This window comes from Equus caballus, chromosome 17, assembly GCF_041296265.1.
Source record: "Equus caballus isolate H_3958 breed thoroughbred chromosome 17, TB-T2T, whole genome shotgun sequence".
Taxonomy (NCBI): Eukaryota; Metazoa; Chordata; class Mammalia; order Perissodactyla; family Equidae; genus Equus; species Equus caballus.
In genome coordinates this window covers 70453330-70470955 of record NC_091700.1, presented here as the reverse complement: position 1 = coordinate 70470955, position 17626 = coordinate 70453330, and the positions used below count along the sequence as shown (strand labels likewise).

Below are 17626 nucleotides of genomic sequence, written 5' to 3'. Positions count from 1 at the left end.
CCATTCATCTATCCATGGGCAGTTGGGTTGCTTCCACCTCTTGGCTAGTGTGGCTAAGGCTGCAATGAACATTTGGTGTGCAAATATCTCTTCAGGATCCTGCTTTCAGTTCTTTTAGATATATGCCCAGAATTGGGATTGCTGGATTTAAGTGCTTTTATATTTAGAAAATTTGGATCATCAAGCACCATTGATTGAGAAGACCATCCTTTCTTAACTAATCTTAAATGTCAGCTATATCTGACATGAATCAAATTTTCAAGGGGATCAGTGTTTTCTGTGTAGACATACCAACGAGAGAAAGAATGAAGATTTTGTTGTACTCTTGTACCTATGCTTTAAGAGCTTTGAATAAGGTTGTCTATAGCAGCATTTTTTGTAATGAAAAATTGAGTAGTTTTCATGTTTTTGCCATCAATAGTAGAAGGGATAATTAGTTGTGATGATGACATGACAAATACTCTATGACAATGAGAATGAGCCATATGCCTCTGTATAAACATATTGTAAGAATATTCTATTGTTTGAAGAAAGCAAGCCACAGAAGAATAAAGTGTATATCCTGTTCGTATTCCATTCAAAAACATGAAACTTAAATAAGATACTATTTTGATACAAACATAGGAAAAATCATGAAGAAAAGCAAGGGAATGATAAATTTTAAATTTCAAGATGTTTGAAAAGGAATTGAGTAGAAAGAGAGACACAGGGTAATTAAAAGATGATGGTAAAGTTCTTTTTACTAGTGTACAGCGTGTCATTATTCATCATACCTTATTTTTAAAATATTTTGTTACTGTTCTTTTGTGTGTACTCAGTAGTTGATAAAAACAACTTTCCAAAAAAGAATTCATGGAATAAAAGAGGTAAAGAAGTAGAGACAGCTTTTTGAGAATTTTGTTATGAAAGCGATAAAAGCAATGAGATAACGGCAAGAGGGCATTGTGAGCACCTTATGGTTTTTATTGATGCTTTGCTGTTTTCTCGTAAGGTTGAACATCTGCACACCTTCTGTTTGTGCTTCCTTTCTAAGAACAGCCTTCCGTGTCTTTTGCCGTTTTGGGTATTGGATTGATTGTCTCAGTGGCTTGCTGTAACTCTTACACCTTATGGATATTGTGTTTTGTCTCATATGTATGTTTCACATATTTTCTTTTAACTTATCCTTTGTCTTTAAACTTTTTTCATGGAGTTTTTGTTGTACAAAAGCTTCATATTTATATGTACGCATCAGACTGTTAAATATACTGTTACTCTATTATTCATGAAGTATTGTCATCTATTTTACTGTTTTGTTCAAATTATTTCACTTATTGTGACATAAATCATTTTATTTATATGTTTAGGTCAAGTATGGAAAATAATGAGGTACATTTTATCCTGTTTAAGCTGGCTGTGTGTTCTCTTTGTATTATCAACTATACTTCAGAAGTTTTTCTTAAATGAAACTATTATGTTGAGGTGCTGTAATTATTTTCTTTCTTGAAAGGTTTCGACCGAATACTAGAGAACTCTGGTGTTACAATGCAGTTGTTGCTGATGCCAGACTTCCCTCTGTAGCAGACATGCAGTCCAGATGTAGTATTCTAAGTCCTGAACTTGCCTTACCAACAGGATCAAGGGCTCTCACCACTCGATCTCATGCAGCTTTGCACATTCTAGGTAGGGTTGCTATTTGATAACCAGCTAATTTTCATTAATGTGTGCTGAGGAATTTTTTTCTAGAGTATTTAAATTTGTATATCAGTCTGTCACGTTTGTTAAGCAATAATATGCTACGTGCAAAATAAGTTAAATCCTCTAACTTTAAGAAGTTTATCCTACAGAAAACAATATATCAGACTTATACCAACACTATGAAGGATTCATATATGCCCAAATATAAAAGCAGTCCTGAATATAATTTTCCTAATAGGTAGATCTTTAAAAATCTTATTTTGCTTAACTTGAATATAAACTTTAGAGATCTAGGTTAAATATTCAAATATTTAATTATAATATTTAATTTATATACATTATAAAATAAATTCTATAAAATATTATATCAATTTTATAGATACTACTTCTCTCTCTTCTTACGTAGCACCGTTTTCCACAGCACATTATCTTCACTACTATTAAATTAATTTGAGATATAGGGCTTTTACAGTATATATTCTGTTGCTGGAAATTTTATATGAATCCACACAACTACTTATTTTATTGCTTTTAAACATTATTAAAGATAATTTTTAAGCACTCATTTATGTTTATCTAGAATTTCCAATTGTGAAATCATATTTCTAAACATAATTACTAGATCATAAACATAATTCCTTGCTGCTTTTTCCACAAATTTCATCTCATAACCATAATAAATATCCCAAACTAGCATCAATTAAAGTTATCTTAGGCTACTGTGTCTTTCTCAAATGGGACTTTAAGAATCAAACTAAAGTAATTTAGAGAGTTTCACAAAAGGAAGAACCTTGTAAGGGTTCAACAATTAAGCCATTCCAATGTTTCAAAGATACAGTTTTGTGTAAAACATTATGATATATGTTTAAATATGGTAATTACCCAGGCAGAGGAGAATTTTTATAGGTTTTAAGTATTCCATGAAATGTTGCTTAAAGCTTGGAATAAATTTGTTGAGCACCCTCAGAGTTTATTATTTAATTATCCCCAGCATTCATATCTTTAATATTACGGGAAATTTTAATTTCAAGGAATTGAATTTTTGTCCGTTTCTTTTTAGGTTGTCTTGATACCTTGGCAACTATGCAGGATTTAAAAATGGGTGTCGCAAGTACGGAAGAAGAGACTCAAGCAGTAATGAAAGTTTATTCCAAAGAAGATTATAGTGTAGTGAATAGGTTTGAAAGTATGTATGTTTATGTTTAGGAGATACTGTCTTATAACTGAAACATATGGATATTTTAAAACATAAATTATTATTTGTATCTTTCAGGTCATGGCGGGGGCTGGGGTTACTCTGCCCATTCCGTGGAAGCTATCCGTTTCAGTGCTGACACCGATATTTTGCTTGGTGGTCTTGGTCTGTTTGGAGGTAGAGGAGAATATACTGCTAAAATTAAGGTAAGCAGTTCGTTGATGCCATTGCCCTTTTTGTTTGAGGATACTGATTTTTGACTTAGTTTATTATTTTATTTAATGCCTCTTTTTAAAAAGGACTTGAGACATTGCTGAAGTCTAGTATAACGCTACTAACTTAATTCATTAAAAAATCAAAAGTCACATAGTAAGGGAGTAAAATGAGTAGAAAATGATTTTTCAAGGATTTTAGACTGAAAAGGACTTAAATAGTCAGTCTCGGTCCTTTGTGCTGTACTTCCTGGTGGCCTGGGAACAGCAGTAACTTTCTATGTGCCTACTTTCTTGTAGTCTTTTAATGACAGGAGGCACAACTGTTTTGATGCAGGGACATTTTGATATGGCTTTAAAAGTTTTTAGCATTTTTATTGCCAAATACTATGTAACCAGACATCGTCACCCCAGGAATGGGGACCAGGGATGAAGTGAGAGACAGAGTATAGGGGCTGGATTCCCTCTGGTAGACAAACTGAAATTAATCAAGAGTCATAAGTTTACCACACTATTCATCTTAGAAAACGCCAGCAATTACATGCAGCAAAGGATATGCTCTTTCTTTGAAAATTCACTAATAGCTTAAATATTCTACTTCTCAAATGAACTGATTTTGCTCTTAAAGTAAAAGAGAAAATTATAGTTTCTACATTAATTTTAATAGCAGACTTCATCTTAATTAAATGCCATTTGCTCAGGAGGTATTTTCTTAGTTCTCTCAATAATATCTAAAAATTATATTAATATGTTAAAACTCCCATATAGTGATGGTTTGTGAGGACGCTTCCCATAGAGGCCCAGCCAGAACTGACAAACTTCAAAAAGTATTTGCTTATTTCTGGTTATAATTGGAATACATGTGCTAAAAAAAATTCAGATAACATAGAAATGAAGAAAATAAAAGTTAAAAGTCCCTGGAGTTATACAAAGAGTAGGGATGGAATAATGATTAAGGACATCTGTGGCATATATATGTTGATATAAGAAAAACAATAGTTTTAGTTGTGGCTCATTACAGAGTACCTGCTTTGAACTGGTTGTTTTAGGATGTCTTGATTCAGAGTCAAGATAGAAAAACAAACTCAGTGACTTCTGTAGTTCTTGCTGGAGTGTCTGTCGGCAAACTAAGCTTATCAGGAAGATATATTTTTTCCTGGCCATGAAAGGCTCTTTTTTATAGTAGTGAACACCATAGTGGACCCTGTCTCCAGTAGTTGTGGTATAGAGTTATAGAGGTCTTCCATTATGTTGTTTTTATATCGACACTACTTTTCTTTTTCAAGTCTCATATCCTCACTTACTCCTCTCCTTCTCTGGACATGATCTTGCCTTTGTATTTAGTTATTCGTTGAGTGGACTGAGGCCTTCCTACAGGTGTCTTTTTGTTTTTTCCCCCTTCACCACTCTAAGGTATACATTTTTTTCCTAGCAGTAAGCCTCTTCTTTACTTTGTTTTGTTTTGTTTTGTTTTCATGTTTCTGGTTGTTTCTTGTGTCTCCTCTGTAGGTTTTTCCTCTTCTATCAGGCAACTGAATGTTGGAGCCCTTCTAGGCCCAGCCCTGGGCCCTATTTCTTCACTCCTTATTTTATCCTAGGCATTCTCTTCTAAGCCTGAAGTTTCAATAGCTGTCAGCACACCATGATGCCCAAATTTCTATCTCTAGTTCACACTTCCTTCATCCGTTTCCATGTAATGTTTTAAAGGCATGCCAGTTGTCAGTCATTATATCTCAATTGAATTCATGCTCTTCCACATGACTTGGTTCTCTTCCAGTGATCCCTCTCTCTTGAATAGTACCACTCACCATACGCTTGTTACATAAGCCAGAAACCGAGTTGTCTTTCTTGATAGGTCCTCTTTCATCTCTTTCCTCTCCTGAAAAAGACTTCCATCACTACCCTAGGCAAAGCTACTTGTCTTAGATTAGCCATCTAGCTGGATTCTGTGCATCTTCTTAACTTTCTGTCTCCATTCTCTCTCTTCCCGTTCCTTCTTGAACCTACTTTAATCAAGTTTTTTCCCCAACCTCTCCACTGACACTACTCCTGTCAAGGATACTAATGACTCTGTATTGCTAAAGCCAAGGGTCAAGTCTCAGTCCTCATCTTCCTTAACCAATCAACAGAATTTAATCCAATTGAGCTCTTCTTTGAAACACTTTCTTCACTTGGCTCCCAAGACACCACACTGGTTTCCTCGGTCTCACTGACTGCTCTTCTTACTCTTCTGCTGGTTACTAATTGTCTTCCTGACCTTTAAATGTTGGAATGCCAGAACTCAGTCTGGGACATCTTTTTAAAGTCTACTCACCCCATGGTGGTCCAGTCTTATGGCTTTAAGTATTTTTTCTCTGATCACTCTCAAACTTAGAGACCTCCAAAGTTATATATATAACTGCCTACTCTGCATCTCTACTTTTGATAGCTAATAGGCATTTTGGATGTAACACATTCAAAACTAGGCTTCTGATGATCTCTCTTAACTTGCTGTTCTCATGTTCTTCCCTATCCTAGTTAACTGACTCAGAATAGAGTTAACTTCATTCTTCCAATTATGCAGGCCAAAAATCTTGGAGTCATTCTTGACTTCTCTCTTTTCTTTCACACCCTGCGTCCACTTTATCAGCAAATATTGTTGGCTGCACTTTGAAAATAAATCCAGGATCTAACTACTTCTAAAAACTCTCCCTGGTACCAAGTTGATCCAAACCACAGCCATGCTCACCTGGATTATTACAGTACCCTCCCAACTTATATCCTCCTTATCTCCATGCTTTCTTCAGTCTGTTCTCAACACAGCAGTGTGATTCTCTTCAAATGTACACCAGAGAATGCCACCCCTCTGTTCAGATTTCTGCAGTGTCTTCCTATTTTGGAATAAAAGCCAAAGACCTCACAAGAGCCTACAAAACACCATCAGAACTGACTGCCATCATCACTCCATCCTTAAGTTATACTAGTTCCTTCATTCTAATCCAGTCACACCAGCCTGCCCTTGTTTCTCAAACATGCCAGGTGTAGTCAAGCCACAGGACCTTTGCACTTGCTGCTCCCTTTGACTACAACTCCTCACTATCTTCCTACCTTCGTGGCTCACTCTTCATCACCTTCAAATCTTGACTCCCTGGTGAGCCTAGTTAAAATTATAAATCTGGGGGCCGACCCCTTGGCCGAGTGGTTAAGTTCACACGCTCCGCTGCAGGCGGCCCAGTGTTTCGTCGGTTCGAGTCCTAGGCGCGGGCATGGCACCGCTCATCGAGCCACGCTGAGGCGGCATCCCACATGCAACAACTAGAAGGACCCGCAACTAAGAATATACAACTATGTACTGGGGGGCTTTGGGGAGGAAAAAAAAAAAGAAACTATAAATCTTCAGGCCAGCCCCAGTGGCCTAGTGGTTAAGTTTGGTGTGCTCTACTTCAACTGCCTGGGTTTGGTTCCTGGGCGGAGACCTAAACCACTGTCTATCAGTGGCCATGTTGTCACAGCGGCTTACATACAAAATAGAAGAAGATTGGCAATAGATGTTAGCTCAGGGTGAATCTTCCTCAGCAAAAACAAAAACACCTGTAAATCCTCTCCCTTACCACAAACTTATTCCCAATAGCCCCTGTTTTTTTGTTTGCATCGTTCACCCCTGTATGCCCAGTTCTTAGAACTATGCCTGGCACACAGTATGTATTCAGAAATATTTGTTAAACATAAGCAGGGGAGCCACGTTGGAGCAAATTATTAAGGATCTTTATATCACGCTAGGAAGAAGGAGATGAGAGACCATTGAAGAATTTTAGGTTAAGAAAATATTCTGATCAAATATTCATTTTAAAAAGAATACTAAGGATCATTAAACAAAAGCAAAAACCCTCAATTTTGTGGAATATTGATTAGAGCAAGGAGAGAATGGAGATAAGAAAACTAATTAGTTGTTATTAAAGTGTTCCAGCCAGTAACAGTGAATACAGTTGAATTGGCAAGTAATAGAATAGACATAGTGATGGCAGAGAGAGATGGAACAGAGGATTATTCCCGGTTTTTTGTCTGAGTGACTAGGTGAATGATAGTACCATTAATCAGAACAGGGAAGGAGAAGGGGAGAGATGAGTCGCTGTAGAACTAGTGAGATTGAGCTACCTGGGGGAATCCAACAACTGTTGAGAATCAGATCTTATGATAATACGTAATACATACTCTATATGTATTACGCCATTTTTTAACAAGACCTCTTGCTCATAATTCTTTATTTTCACTTAATATCGTAACTTCCCCTATTTGATATCTTCTTCTCTTCCTTCCTTTTCCCAGGCTCTTTGGTTCTCCTCATTTTCTCATAACCGTTTTTTTTCCACACTCCTTATCTCTCCTTTACCCATGCAATATTACTTTGAACTGTTTTTTTGTTCCTGTTTTTTTAAGAAGCTTTGTCTTCTGTTTTTCCTCTTTCTCTCCATAGCTAACATTTTCTAGCCTTTTTTGCTGGGTATTCTTCTGTGTTTTCCACAAGTATTATTTTATTTAATTCTCACAATTACAATGAAGCAGTAACTGTTAGTATCCATCTCCCATTTATGGATGAGTAAATTGGGTCCTAGGATCTCACAGCTAGTAAGTGATGAAGCAAGATTCTATCTCACTTAGATAAAATGCTTTGGTTGAGTTCTCTCATCTCCTTCAGATATTTATATCTGGTACAAAACTATTTGGAGAATTTGATATAAATAGATGAATGTGTAAATTAGGAAAAGTGAGATCAATATAGGCCAGAAAACATTTATATGTTTCTTAATTTAAATATATTTTTGTATATTTCACTTAACATTAAGAAAGCAGGTACTCTGATTTTTACACTCTGTATAGTCCAGCATATGTATTGGACACTTGCGAAATTATAAACATATTCATCTGATTTACATGACTGAATGACTGGGCACAATATGTTTTTCTCCTTTCCCCAGCTGTTTGAGTTGGGTCCTGATGGAGGAGATCATGAAACTGATGGCGACCTTCTTGCAGAGACTGATGTATTGGCTTATGACTGTGCTGCTAGGTAAAGATTTGTTCATTATTCAGTATAATCCTTATATACTTAAAATGAAAAATTCATTATAAGTGAATAAACATAGCTTAAAAAGGAAATTTTAAATAATCTTTTAATCATGCTTGAGAAATTAAATTTTATATTACCGTGAGTGTTGCTTTTAACAATGCTGCATTGAAACGAATAATATCTTTCACATTTGTATTTCACAAGATAAATTGAGTGTTTCTACATTGAAGATAAAATGGAAATATACACATATTTTACACACTTTTATCTTCATACATCACTTAGAGAACACCTAATATGCTAGTGTTCTAGTGATGTGACACAATTACTTACTACCTGTAGCATTATGTATATAGTGTCAAATAGTCTCAGTGGGCCATAATTCAGATCCCCTGTGTATGCTGATACCGTGCCCATAGTATATGCTTGATTATAACACACCTGGGGAGGTGACCAGCTTTACTGGAACCTCTTAGGAGATTACCAGAATCAGGACATTTATTTGTGAAGGTTCATCAAGAAGAGACCTAGATTAGTCCTCTCTGTGTAATGCTAAGAATTTTCTCATCACTGTGTTGTGACAACTTAGTGATTTAAATCAGGGAATATTATGATGAAAAAAAATTAAAATTGAGCTTCTCAATAATAATAGTACACCATACTTCCTACAAGAATGATTTTAAGGAAACCTTGTGTGGTGTCCATAAGCTTTTTACTAGTGAAAATGTATATGTTCTGGAATAAGAATGGTGGTAAGGCATTGAATTTGCTTTAACAGATAAAGACTTTTGAGAACAAAATAGTTAACCTAAAGAAAATTTTGACTGTTTCTTCACGTGAGATGTGAACCAATATTAGGAGATAGTTTTTCAGTCATCTTTTATATTTTAAATGAATGAAGATTAGAGAAATTTCAGGAAAGTTAATTGGTTGATAAATTTTTAAGAAAGCCTTAAGATGCCATTGTCATTTAGCATTTATTTTTGAGCATGTGATTATGTCAAGAATATAATATATGGTTTCATGTATGAGAATCATCTAGATTTTCTTCATTTGCCTACTAACAAAGCTCAGATTCCTAAGGCCAACATTAAAGGACTTCCATAATCTTTCACAGCATCTTTTTTGACTTTCTACTTTCTACTCTCTTACATCTGTCGTAATGCTTTAACCTAACTGGACACCTTGCCTTTTCCAGACCCTGTTTTGTACTTTCATACATCTGTCGATCCATTCATCACATTCTTCCCCTTCCTACTTGCCCTTTATTCGTCTCTCTTTCCCAGTTACAACTGATACTCATTCCTTCTACTCTGTTACCTAAAACTTTGTAACTTGCTTATATCTTTATCAGATGCCCTTATTTTTATACATACCTTTTCTCTCCTAATTTATTAAACTTTTTTGTGTAGTTACTGTGTGACAGTCACAATTCCAAACACTGTCTGAATTAACTCTATCCTCAGAACAACCCTATGAGCTAGACATTATTGTCATCCCTATTTTCAGATGAAGAAACTGAGGTACAGAGAAGATGTAGTAACTTGCCCAAGGTCGTGCAGCTAGCAGGTCACAAGCCAGGCCTGAACTCAGGCCATGTGACTCCAGAGCCGTTTTTTTAACATGCTACCTCTCAAAACACTGTAGTTAAATAAATAAATTATAGAATTGAAGTTCAGAGTTTTATTTTCCAACAAAACTGGCAAGGTTTTTTTTTCCAACAATTTAAAAAATTTTGTCTTATTTTAATATGAAAGTTTTAATTAGGCAAGTTTTAAAATTCAAGATGGGGGGAAGAAATGTAATTCCATCACCATAACACAAATACCTATTATCTGTATTTTCATTCAGACTTCCTAAAATCGAGGGTTTTTAACATTGTTTGACAAAGAATCTTGTAATACAATGAATTTTGTGTTTTTAAAAGCTTTAAAGAAATAAATGTATGTAACGGGGAAGTGCAAACACATTGTCTTTGACTTACTAATTTTTCTCTCAGAGAAAAGTATGCAATGATGTTTGATGAACCAGTTCTCCTGCAAGCTGGGTGGTGGTATGTAGCATGGGCTCGAGTGTCAGGACCCAGCAGTGACTGCGGCTCTCATGGGCAAGCTTCTATCACCACAGATGATGGGTAAGCGATTGTTTAAGTATTACTTAAGCAACTCATTTTTATTAGTGGAATACTGTTTTGAAAGCTTAGAGGTGTTTCAGTAGGATAAAAATCTTAGTAAGGCTAAAGCATAATATGACTGCTAAAAATTAAATTCATATCACCTCATGCCAGATTAAAGGTCTAGACAGAACAAGGAGGTAATAGGACTACTGTTCTTTGCTCTTGTCAGTTGGAATTTGTATGTATTTCTGGATGTTATGCTGTTTAAAAGCTTATTACCAAAGCAGAAATTATCTAGAGGAAAGTGACAAGGATAATGAGGAGTTTGGAAACCATAAAAAAGAAACATGTACTTACTATAAAATTCGACAGTGCTTATGAAAACAATAAATTGAGAAGCTTCAACGATATGAGATGTTATAGTTTTAATGAAATGTAGTGGAAAATTTACTGTTTAAATTTCATGTATAGAGTGCTTTTCAGTTTATAAATTTGATGCTCAAAAGAACTTTGTGGAGCAGTTATTAGCCCCATTTTATGCTCAGGGAAATAGAGAGACAAAAAGTGAAATGATTGGCTTTGAGTGATGCAGTAACTGTGTGGCAGGACCAAATCTGGACCTGGCGTCTCTTGACTCTAAGTCCAGCCTGCTTTATACTCTCTACTCTGGTTCATGTGTTTGAAAGGACCATCTTTTGTAGGAGAAATTCAGTTTATTCTCTATTATTCTTGAACATAAACTATTTGATATGGGTAGAAGTTATATAGTAGTATATTTCAAATAGCTTTGTTCAACTCATAACAGAGCTGACCAAAAAAGAACAGACTAATTTATGAAGTCAGTTCCATGTTGCTGAATGTTCCAGTGGGATGCTTTAGAAAACTTAATTCTGTTGTTGTCTGTATCCTTTTCAACTTACACTGAGTTTGTATGCTGGAACCAGGGAGGCTGCTTTGATCCTGGACCATATGATTCCTATATACAGGTCATCCAACCTGGGAATATCATAGCATTTTGAAGCTAAAGCTTGTAATATATTTAGTTGAGCAGTTTTTAAGCAGATTTTAAATTGTTTTTAAGTAGAAATATTTTGTTAGAAGCTTATTGCTCTAGTTAAAGCTGGGCTGGGGGGTCGGGAGCGGGCAGGACAGCCACTCACCTAGCAGTTCCTGATCAGATTCAGTTCCTTTGTTTTACTAATAAAGCCATTCAGAGCTAGAACTAAAAACCATGCCTTTTCACTTGAATTTTTTTCCTTAAAGAATGAATCTCTATTCATCAGCTTATGATTTGAAAACATGATTATTAAATTCCTTATTTCCTTCAATGAATTCTGAATCATGTTGTTTTTGGTATCATTGTTATTTTTTCTCTCCCTAGGGTTGTTTTCCAATTTAAGAGTTCAAAGAAATCAAATAATGGTACAGATGTTAATGCCGGTCAGATACCTCAATTATTATACAGGTATGTAGCATTTTTATACTTAATTAATATGGTTTATTCTTTTACTGTAATGAGCTAGGATCACTATAAAATATACAGTAGAAGGGATGCTATTTGAGGCATTCAGCAAATTAGAATATACTGGTGGAAATATAGCTGCATTTAACAAAAATATTTAATGTTTTGCATATTTTTAAACATCTACATCAAGCTTAATTTTAAACTTAATGACTCAGATTATCTGTATTATGCCAATAACAATATTTTAATAATGTATTTTTTTAATCTATTGATTTTCTTACCAATTCCAGGATGTTATAAACTAATAAAATTTTTTAGAGAAATGAAATCAGTGTTTAGATGGGGGCTTTAGATGTAGACCCAATTGAGTTTTGGCAGTCTTATGTTTCTTGTTCATCTCACGATAGAACCAATTGAAAAATCACTTACTGCTGAAAAATGTCTGCTTTTAAGTGAAATATCAAAAAATAACTTACTCATGTGATAATATTTATTATATTTCTTGGTGGTAATTGAGACGTATATGGAAGCGTATGCCTATATGTGTATCCATCTATTTCTAGGAGATTACTGCAATTATTTTTAGAATAAAAAATTCAAATAGGAGCCAGCCCAATGGCACAGTAGTTAAGTTCACATGCTCTGCTTTGGAAGCCCGGGGTTAGCAGATTCAGATCCTGGGTGCAGATGTACACACTTGCTCAACAAGCCATGCTGTGGTGGCATCCCACATACAAAATAGAGGAAGATTGGCAACAGATGTTAGCTCAGGGCCAATCTACCTCACCAAAAAAAAAAAAAAAAAAAAAATCAAATAGATATATACTCTCACTTAAAAATGTCATTCTTACTTTAAGTAGTAAAAATCAAAGGAAATACCTCCAGAATAGTGATTCTCTGTCTCCCATATCTTCCTTTCTAGTAGTCACTTTAAGAATCTGGGTGATATAAACCTCACTTTTCCCAAGAAGGGACTTTTGCTTGTTTGTTTTTATGCAGTCTTGTATAGTTAGTAATCATAACGTAGCATTATGAGCATAAGTTGCTTAGACTACTCCTGGTAATAGTAGCATTACCAGAGAACATAAGTTATATATATTGTCTAGTAAGAGAAGAGATTCTCTACTACCCATTCTTACAAAGGTGAGATTTAAAAGATGAAGTGCTCCTGTGCTAGAAATGTTGCTTAGCATTGGAAAATGTTTCTAAAAAGCCCCATATTTGCATTTTACCTAAAAAAAAATTTAGATGTATAATTTAATTATTTTGCTATTGCAAAATGTATATTTTGAAGAGAAAAATGCCATTGGACTTTCCAACATAACTTTATGTGTGTCTGCTACCTTCAGACTTCCAACCAGTGATGGCAGTGCTTCAAAAGGGAAGCAGCAAACCAGTGAACCTGTACACATTTTAAAGAGATCTTTTGCAAGAACTGTCTCAGTGGTAAGCCTTTTTTAAGAATTTCAGCTTTTGTAGCCAGTGCTCAATTTCATTTTGGTGTTTAGCATTTAGCCACTCTTCTAAGAGTTTATCTCAGCATAGCTTTATGAACTCAGATTTGTTTTTGTATTAGCATTAACACCCAACTCCAGAGAATATGCACTTTAAATAATGGGAAGATAGAGAGGTTGACTGATTTTAACATGCCTTGCTATTTCTGAAATAATGGGTGGATTTTCTAATAAATCATGTATGAATACATATGCTGAAGGAGTCAGAAAGTGAAGGAAAATTTTGGGCTGGTTTTGACCAAAAAGTGTTCCTCTAATGCTTGAGGAACTAAATAAAAGAGTCATGTATCTAACTAGGGACTCTTGAGCTACTTGACTATCCCCATTCTACATTTAAAGATGCATAAAGTACCAAATTAATTTACGTCCCTGATGGGAATAGAGTGGAGTGGGAATAAAACTGTACTAAAAGTATATTAAAGTTTTTTCCTTATCACCTATTATTACCATATATGACTACTGTTTACATTTTGATGTTTGTGCTTCCAGACCATTTTTTATACACATGCAAGTTTATTAGTCTGTTATATACAGTGTGCTATACAACCTTCTTAGTTGTTTTTAATGATACTTTAAAGTTTTGCATCCTCCTTTTTAACATTTTCATAGTATGCACTATGGACATACTCCATGTTAGTACATTTGGCTCTATCTCAGTCTTGTGTTGCATAACGTCCCATAGAATGGTTGTACTTTAATTTATTCAACCCTATTCCTGTCAAAGGATTATTTGATTCTCGTTCTTTACTGTTATATCCGGTCTTTGATTATGTAGTTATGTGAATATTTCTACTGGAATTGTACTCATTTAAATTTTCATGTATATCAAATTGACCTTACGGCAGTTTACAGAGATTGTGCTTTGAATAAGAGACTGCAAGAATTTTGGTTCCTTGGTACCAAGTATTAAGGTCAATTTAGTGGTATCTTTTGATCCAAATAAGTATCTTTGACTTTATTGTATCTTTTTCAGTGCTTTTTTCTGTGGTTAGTAATTCTTTTATATTTATGTCTAAGTGGTTTTGTGGTCATTAGGTAATTGTAATCCTTATATGAGAAACTTATTCAATCCTTTCTTTCAAAAGTTAAACTATAAACTCTTATTCTTGGTATTACTACACCAAAGGACTAGAATTTGGTGGGGATGAGGGAATAAGTGCTTTGCTTTGAGATTCGTCTAGTATCTGTCATCATGTAAGCATAATAAAACCTGCAGACCATGGGATGCTCACACCCTCAACTCGGATCCTAGAATTTTTAAATATCCAAATAAGAATTTTTTAGTATTTTCTAGTCAATTTTCATCTTCTGTTAACTTGTTTGTCAAAAGGTGGCTATAGTTTGTTTTGTAAAATTTAATATGTAGACGTAAGTTATTTGATACTGTCGCATATCTAATACTAAAATAGTTTATTATATTCAATAATTATTAAAGTGTTTAAAATATTTTTGGTTTATTTACATAAAACTACAGTCACAATGTAGAGTTTAATTTTCCTTTCAAGTAAACATGTATTTTTAAGTGTTTTCCCTTTTTTTTTCCTTACTTACATGATAAACTAGATAGATAGCACGGAAACTTAAAAATGTATTTTTAAAAAGGTAAATATTGAAGAAAGTTGTTTTTATAGTTGCCTAACTACCTGTTTTGTCAAGCTTCAAAGATGCTTCTAATGGTAATATAATGAATGAACTAATAGAACATCTAATATTTTGGCTGCCAAAACTCAGTAAAAAGTTCAAGATAAAGTTTTGAAGTTGAATGTCATCTTTCCATTTGATTTAACTTATGGTGTCATTTGAACTAATTGTTATTTATTTTTTCATATTCTGGATTAGGAATGTTTTGAGTCATTGTTGAGTATTCTTCACTGGAGCTGGACCACCTTAGTCCTAGGAGTTGAAGAACTTAGAGGATTAAAAGGTTTCCAGTTCACAGCTACACTTCTAGATTTAGAGAGACTGCGCTTTGTGGGTACCTGTTGTCTGAGGTTATTGCGCGTCTATACCTGTGAAATTTACCCAGTGTCAGGTATGATGCATTTTTAAATTACTTTAGGGAGAAAATATTTGAGACATTGAGAAGTTTTATACAGGAAAACCAAGAGTTTAGATGCCCAGCTGCCTTTAAGCTGCTCCTAAAATGAAGGGAGAAAGTCGGCTTGCTATGGTGCTTATGTGTTTACTTATATAGAACCACTTAGATTCCATGTCATCCTCGTAACAAAAAGTCATGTTAGGCTAAAATGAAATACCTAAAGTGTTATTTTAAACAGATCCTGTCAAATAGAAATATTTTATTTTGAATTAATGTGGACTTAAATGCTCAAACTAGTGTTGTTATTATGTTTTTACTGTTAAGATTTTAAAACGAAATGCTTTTGGACCACACTTAATTTCTAAATTGTTTCGTTTCTAGGTGATGAGTACTTGTGATTTTTAGTTATATAGGACATTACTTGAATTATATTGAATGTTTCCATGCATATTTATTATTCTATTTAATTAGCTATCTGCTTTGTTCTCTCAAAGCTACAGGAAAAGCAGTTGTAGAAGAAACTAGCAAATTAGCAGAATGTATTGGAAAAACCAGAACTTTGTTAAGAAAGATTTTATCAGAAGGAGTTGATCACTGCATGGTGAAGTTGGATAATGATCCTCAAGGATATCTCAGTCAACCCTTGAGCCTCCTAGAAGCTGTCCTTCAGGAATGTCACAATACCTTTACTGCCTGTTTTCATTCTTTCTACCCAACTCCTGCCTTACAGTGGGCTTGCCTTTGTGATCTGCTGAATTGTTTGGATCAGGTAATTTAAGTTTGTAAAATGGTAGTTGCAAATATGACATACTGTATTACTTAGTACTCTTCAAGAAAATAAATTGCAGTTGTCTCAGTCTTTCTAACTTTTATGAAAGGTAAATTAGGAAATCAGTTTGGTATATGTGACTTAAATAATCAGAGTTAAAATTTTTTTCGTTTTGTGTTTATCATTTTTTAGCTATAAAATTGGCAGGCCTGTTGTGCAGCTGCTGATCTGCTCTCTGAATGTGTGGGTGAGTGTGTGTGTATAAGAGAGGGAGAGAACAGTAGTGAGGGAGGATGTGAGAGCAAAGACAGCACTAGAAGAGCAGTCACTTCTGCCCCACATCTGAGATCAGTCAGGAGAGAGCTGTGGGTGGACTTGGATGCTAACATCACTCATTGATTCGTTCACGAGGAAACCGTGACGCTCACAAGCGTGTCTGCCCCAAATCCCAGTTTCAAACACCTGAGGCGAAAATCTGAGAGAGCTAAAGAGAGAAATAGACAAATTCACATTGATACTTGGAGACTTCAGCACTCCTCTTTCAGTAATTAATAGAATAACTAGACCAAAAAATCAGTAGGGATACAGAAGATGTGCACAACACTGTTAACCACCTTGGCTTAACTGACATTTATAAAACAGAATGTGCAAGTGCAGTATACATGTTGTTTTCAAGTATACGTATAATGTTCACAAAGATAGATCATATGCTAGGCCATAAAATAAGCCTTAGTAAATTTCAAAAGATTAAATTCTTAAAAGTGTTTTCAGACCACAGTAGAATTAGAAATCAATAGCAACATATGCGGAGAAAAGCACCAAATGTTTGGAAAATAGACAACACTTGTAAGTAACCAGTGAATCAAAGAAGAAATCCAAAGGAAATTAGAAAATATTTCACACTGAAAGATAAAACTATTAAGATACCAAAATTTGTGAGATATAGCTAAAGCATTAACTAGAGAGAAATTTATGCTTGCTTATACTAGCAAGGGAAAAAGGTTTAAAATCAATGATCTAAGTTTCTACCTTAAGAAACCAGAAAGAAGAGCAAGTCAAAGCCGAAGTAAGAAGAAAGTAATAAAAGAAGGAAATAATAAAGATAAGAGCAGAAATCAGTGAAATAGAAAACAGAGAAAATTAGCAGTCAAAAGTTGGTTTCTTTGAATATAAAAAAAAATTAATAAATTCCTGCAAGTCTGATTGAGAGATAAGAGAGAAAGAAAAAACACAAAATACCAGTATCAGGCATGAAATAGGCAATATCGCTATAGATCCAACAGGTGTTAAGCTAAGAATAAGGAAATTTTATGAACAACTTCATACCAATAAATTATAACTTTAGATAAAGTAGACAAATTTCTTGAAAAATATAACTTAACTAAAACTGACACAATAAGAAATAAAAAAATCTGAATTGCTTTATATCCATTAAAAAATTGAATTCAGGGGCTGGCCCTGTGGCCGAGTGATTAAGTTAGCATGCTCCACCTCGTCAGCCCAGGGTTTCGCCGGTTCGCATCCTGGGTACAGACATGGCACCGTTCATCAAGCCATGCTCAGGTAGCATCCCACATGCTACAACTAGAAGGA

At 34.6% G+C, this 17626-nt stretch overlaps 1 protein-coding gene across 30 annotated transcripts in view; it reads left to right on the top strand.

The window, feature by feature from the left end:
- MYCBP2 (MYC binding protein 2) overlaps window positions 1-17626 on the top strand; it is a 256284-nt gene that overhangs the window by 110143 nt on the left and 128515 nt on the right. For all 30 annotated transcript variants that reach the window (XM_070239261.1, XM_070239263.1, XM_070239259.1 and 27 more), the window contains 9 exon segments: window positions 1490-1662; window positions 2738-2863; window positions 2951-3078; window positions 8040-8131; window positions 10131-10265; window positions 11629-11712; window positions 13062-13158; window positions 15066-15258; window positions 15759-16033. In XM_070239261.1, coding sequence (XP_070095362.1) covers window positions 1490-1662; window positions 2738-2863; window positions 2951-3078; window positions 8040-8131; window positions 10131-10265; window positions 11629-11712; window positions 13062-13158; window positions 15066-15258; window positions 15759-16033 — 1303 coding nt within the window.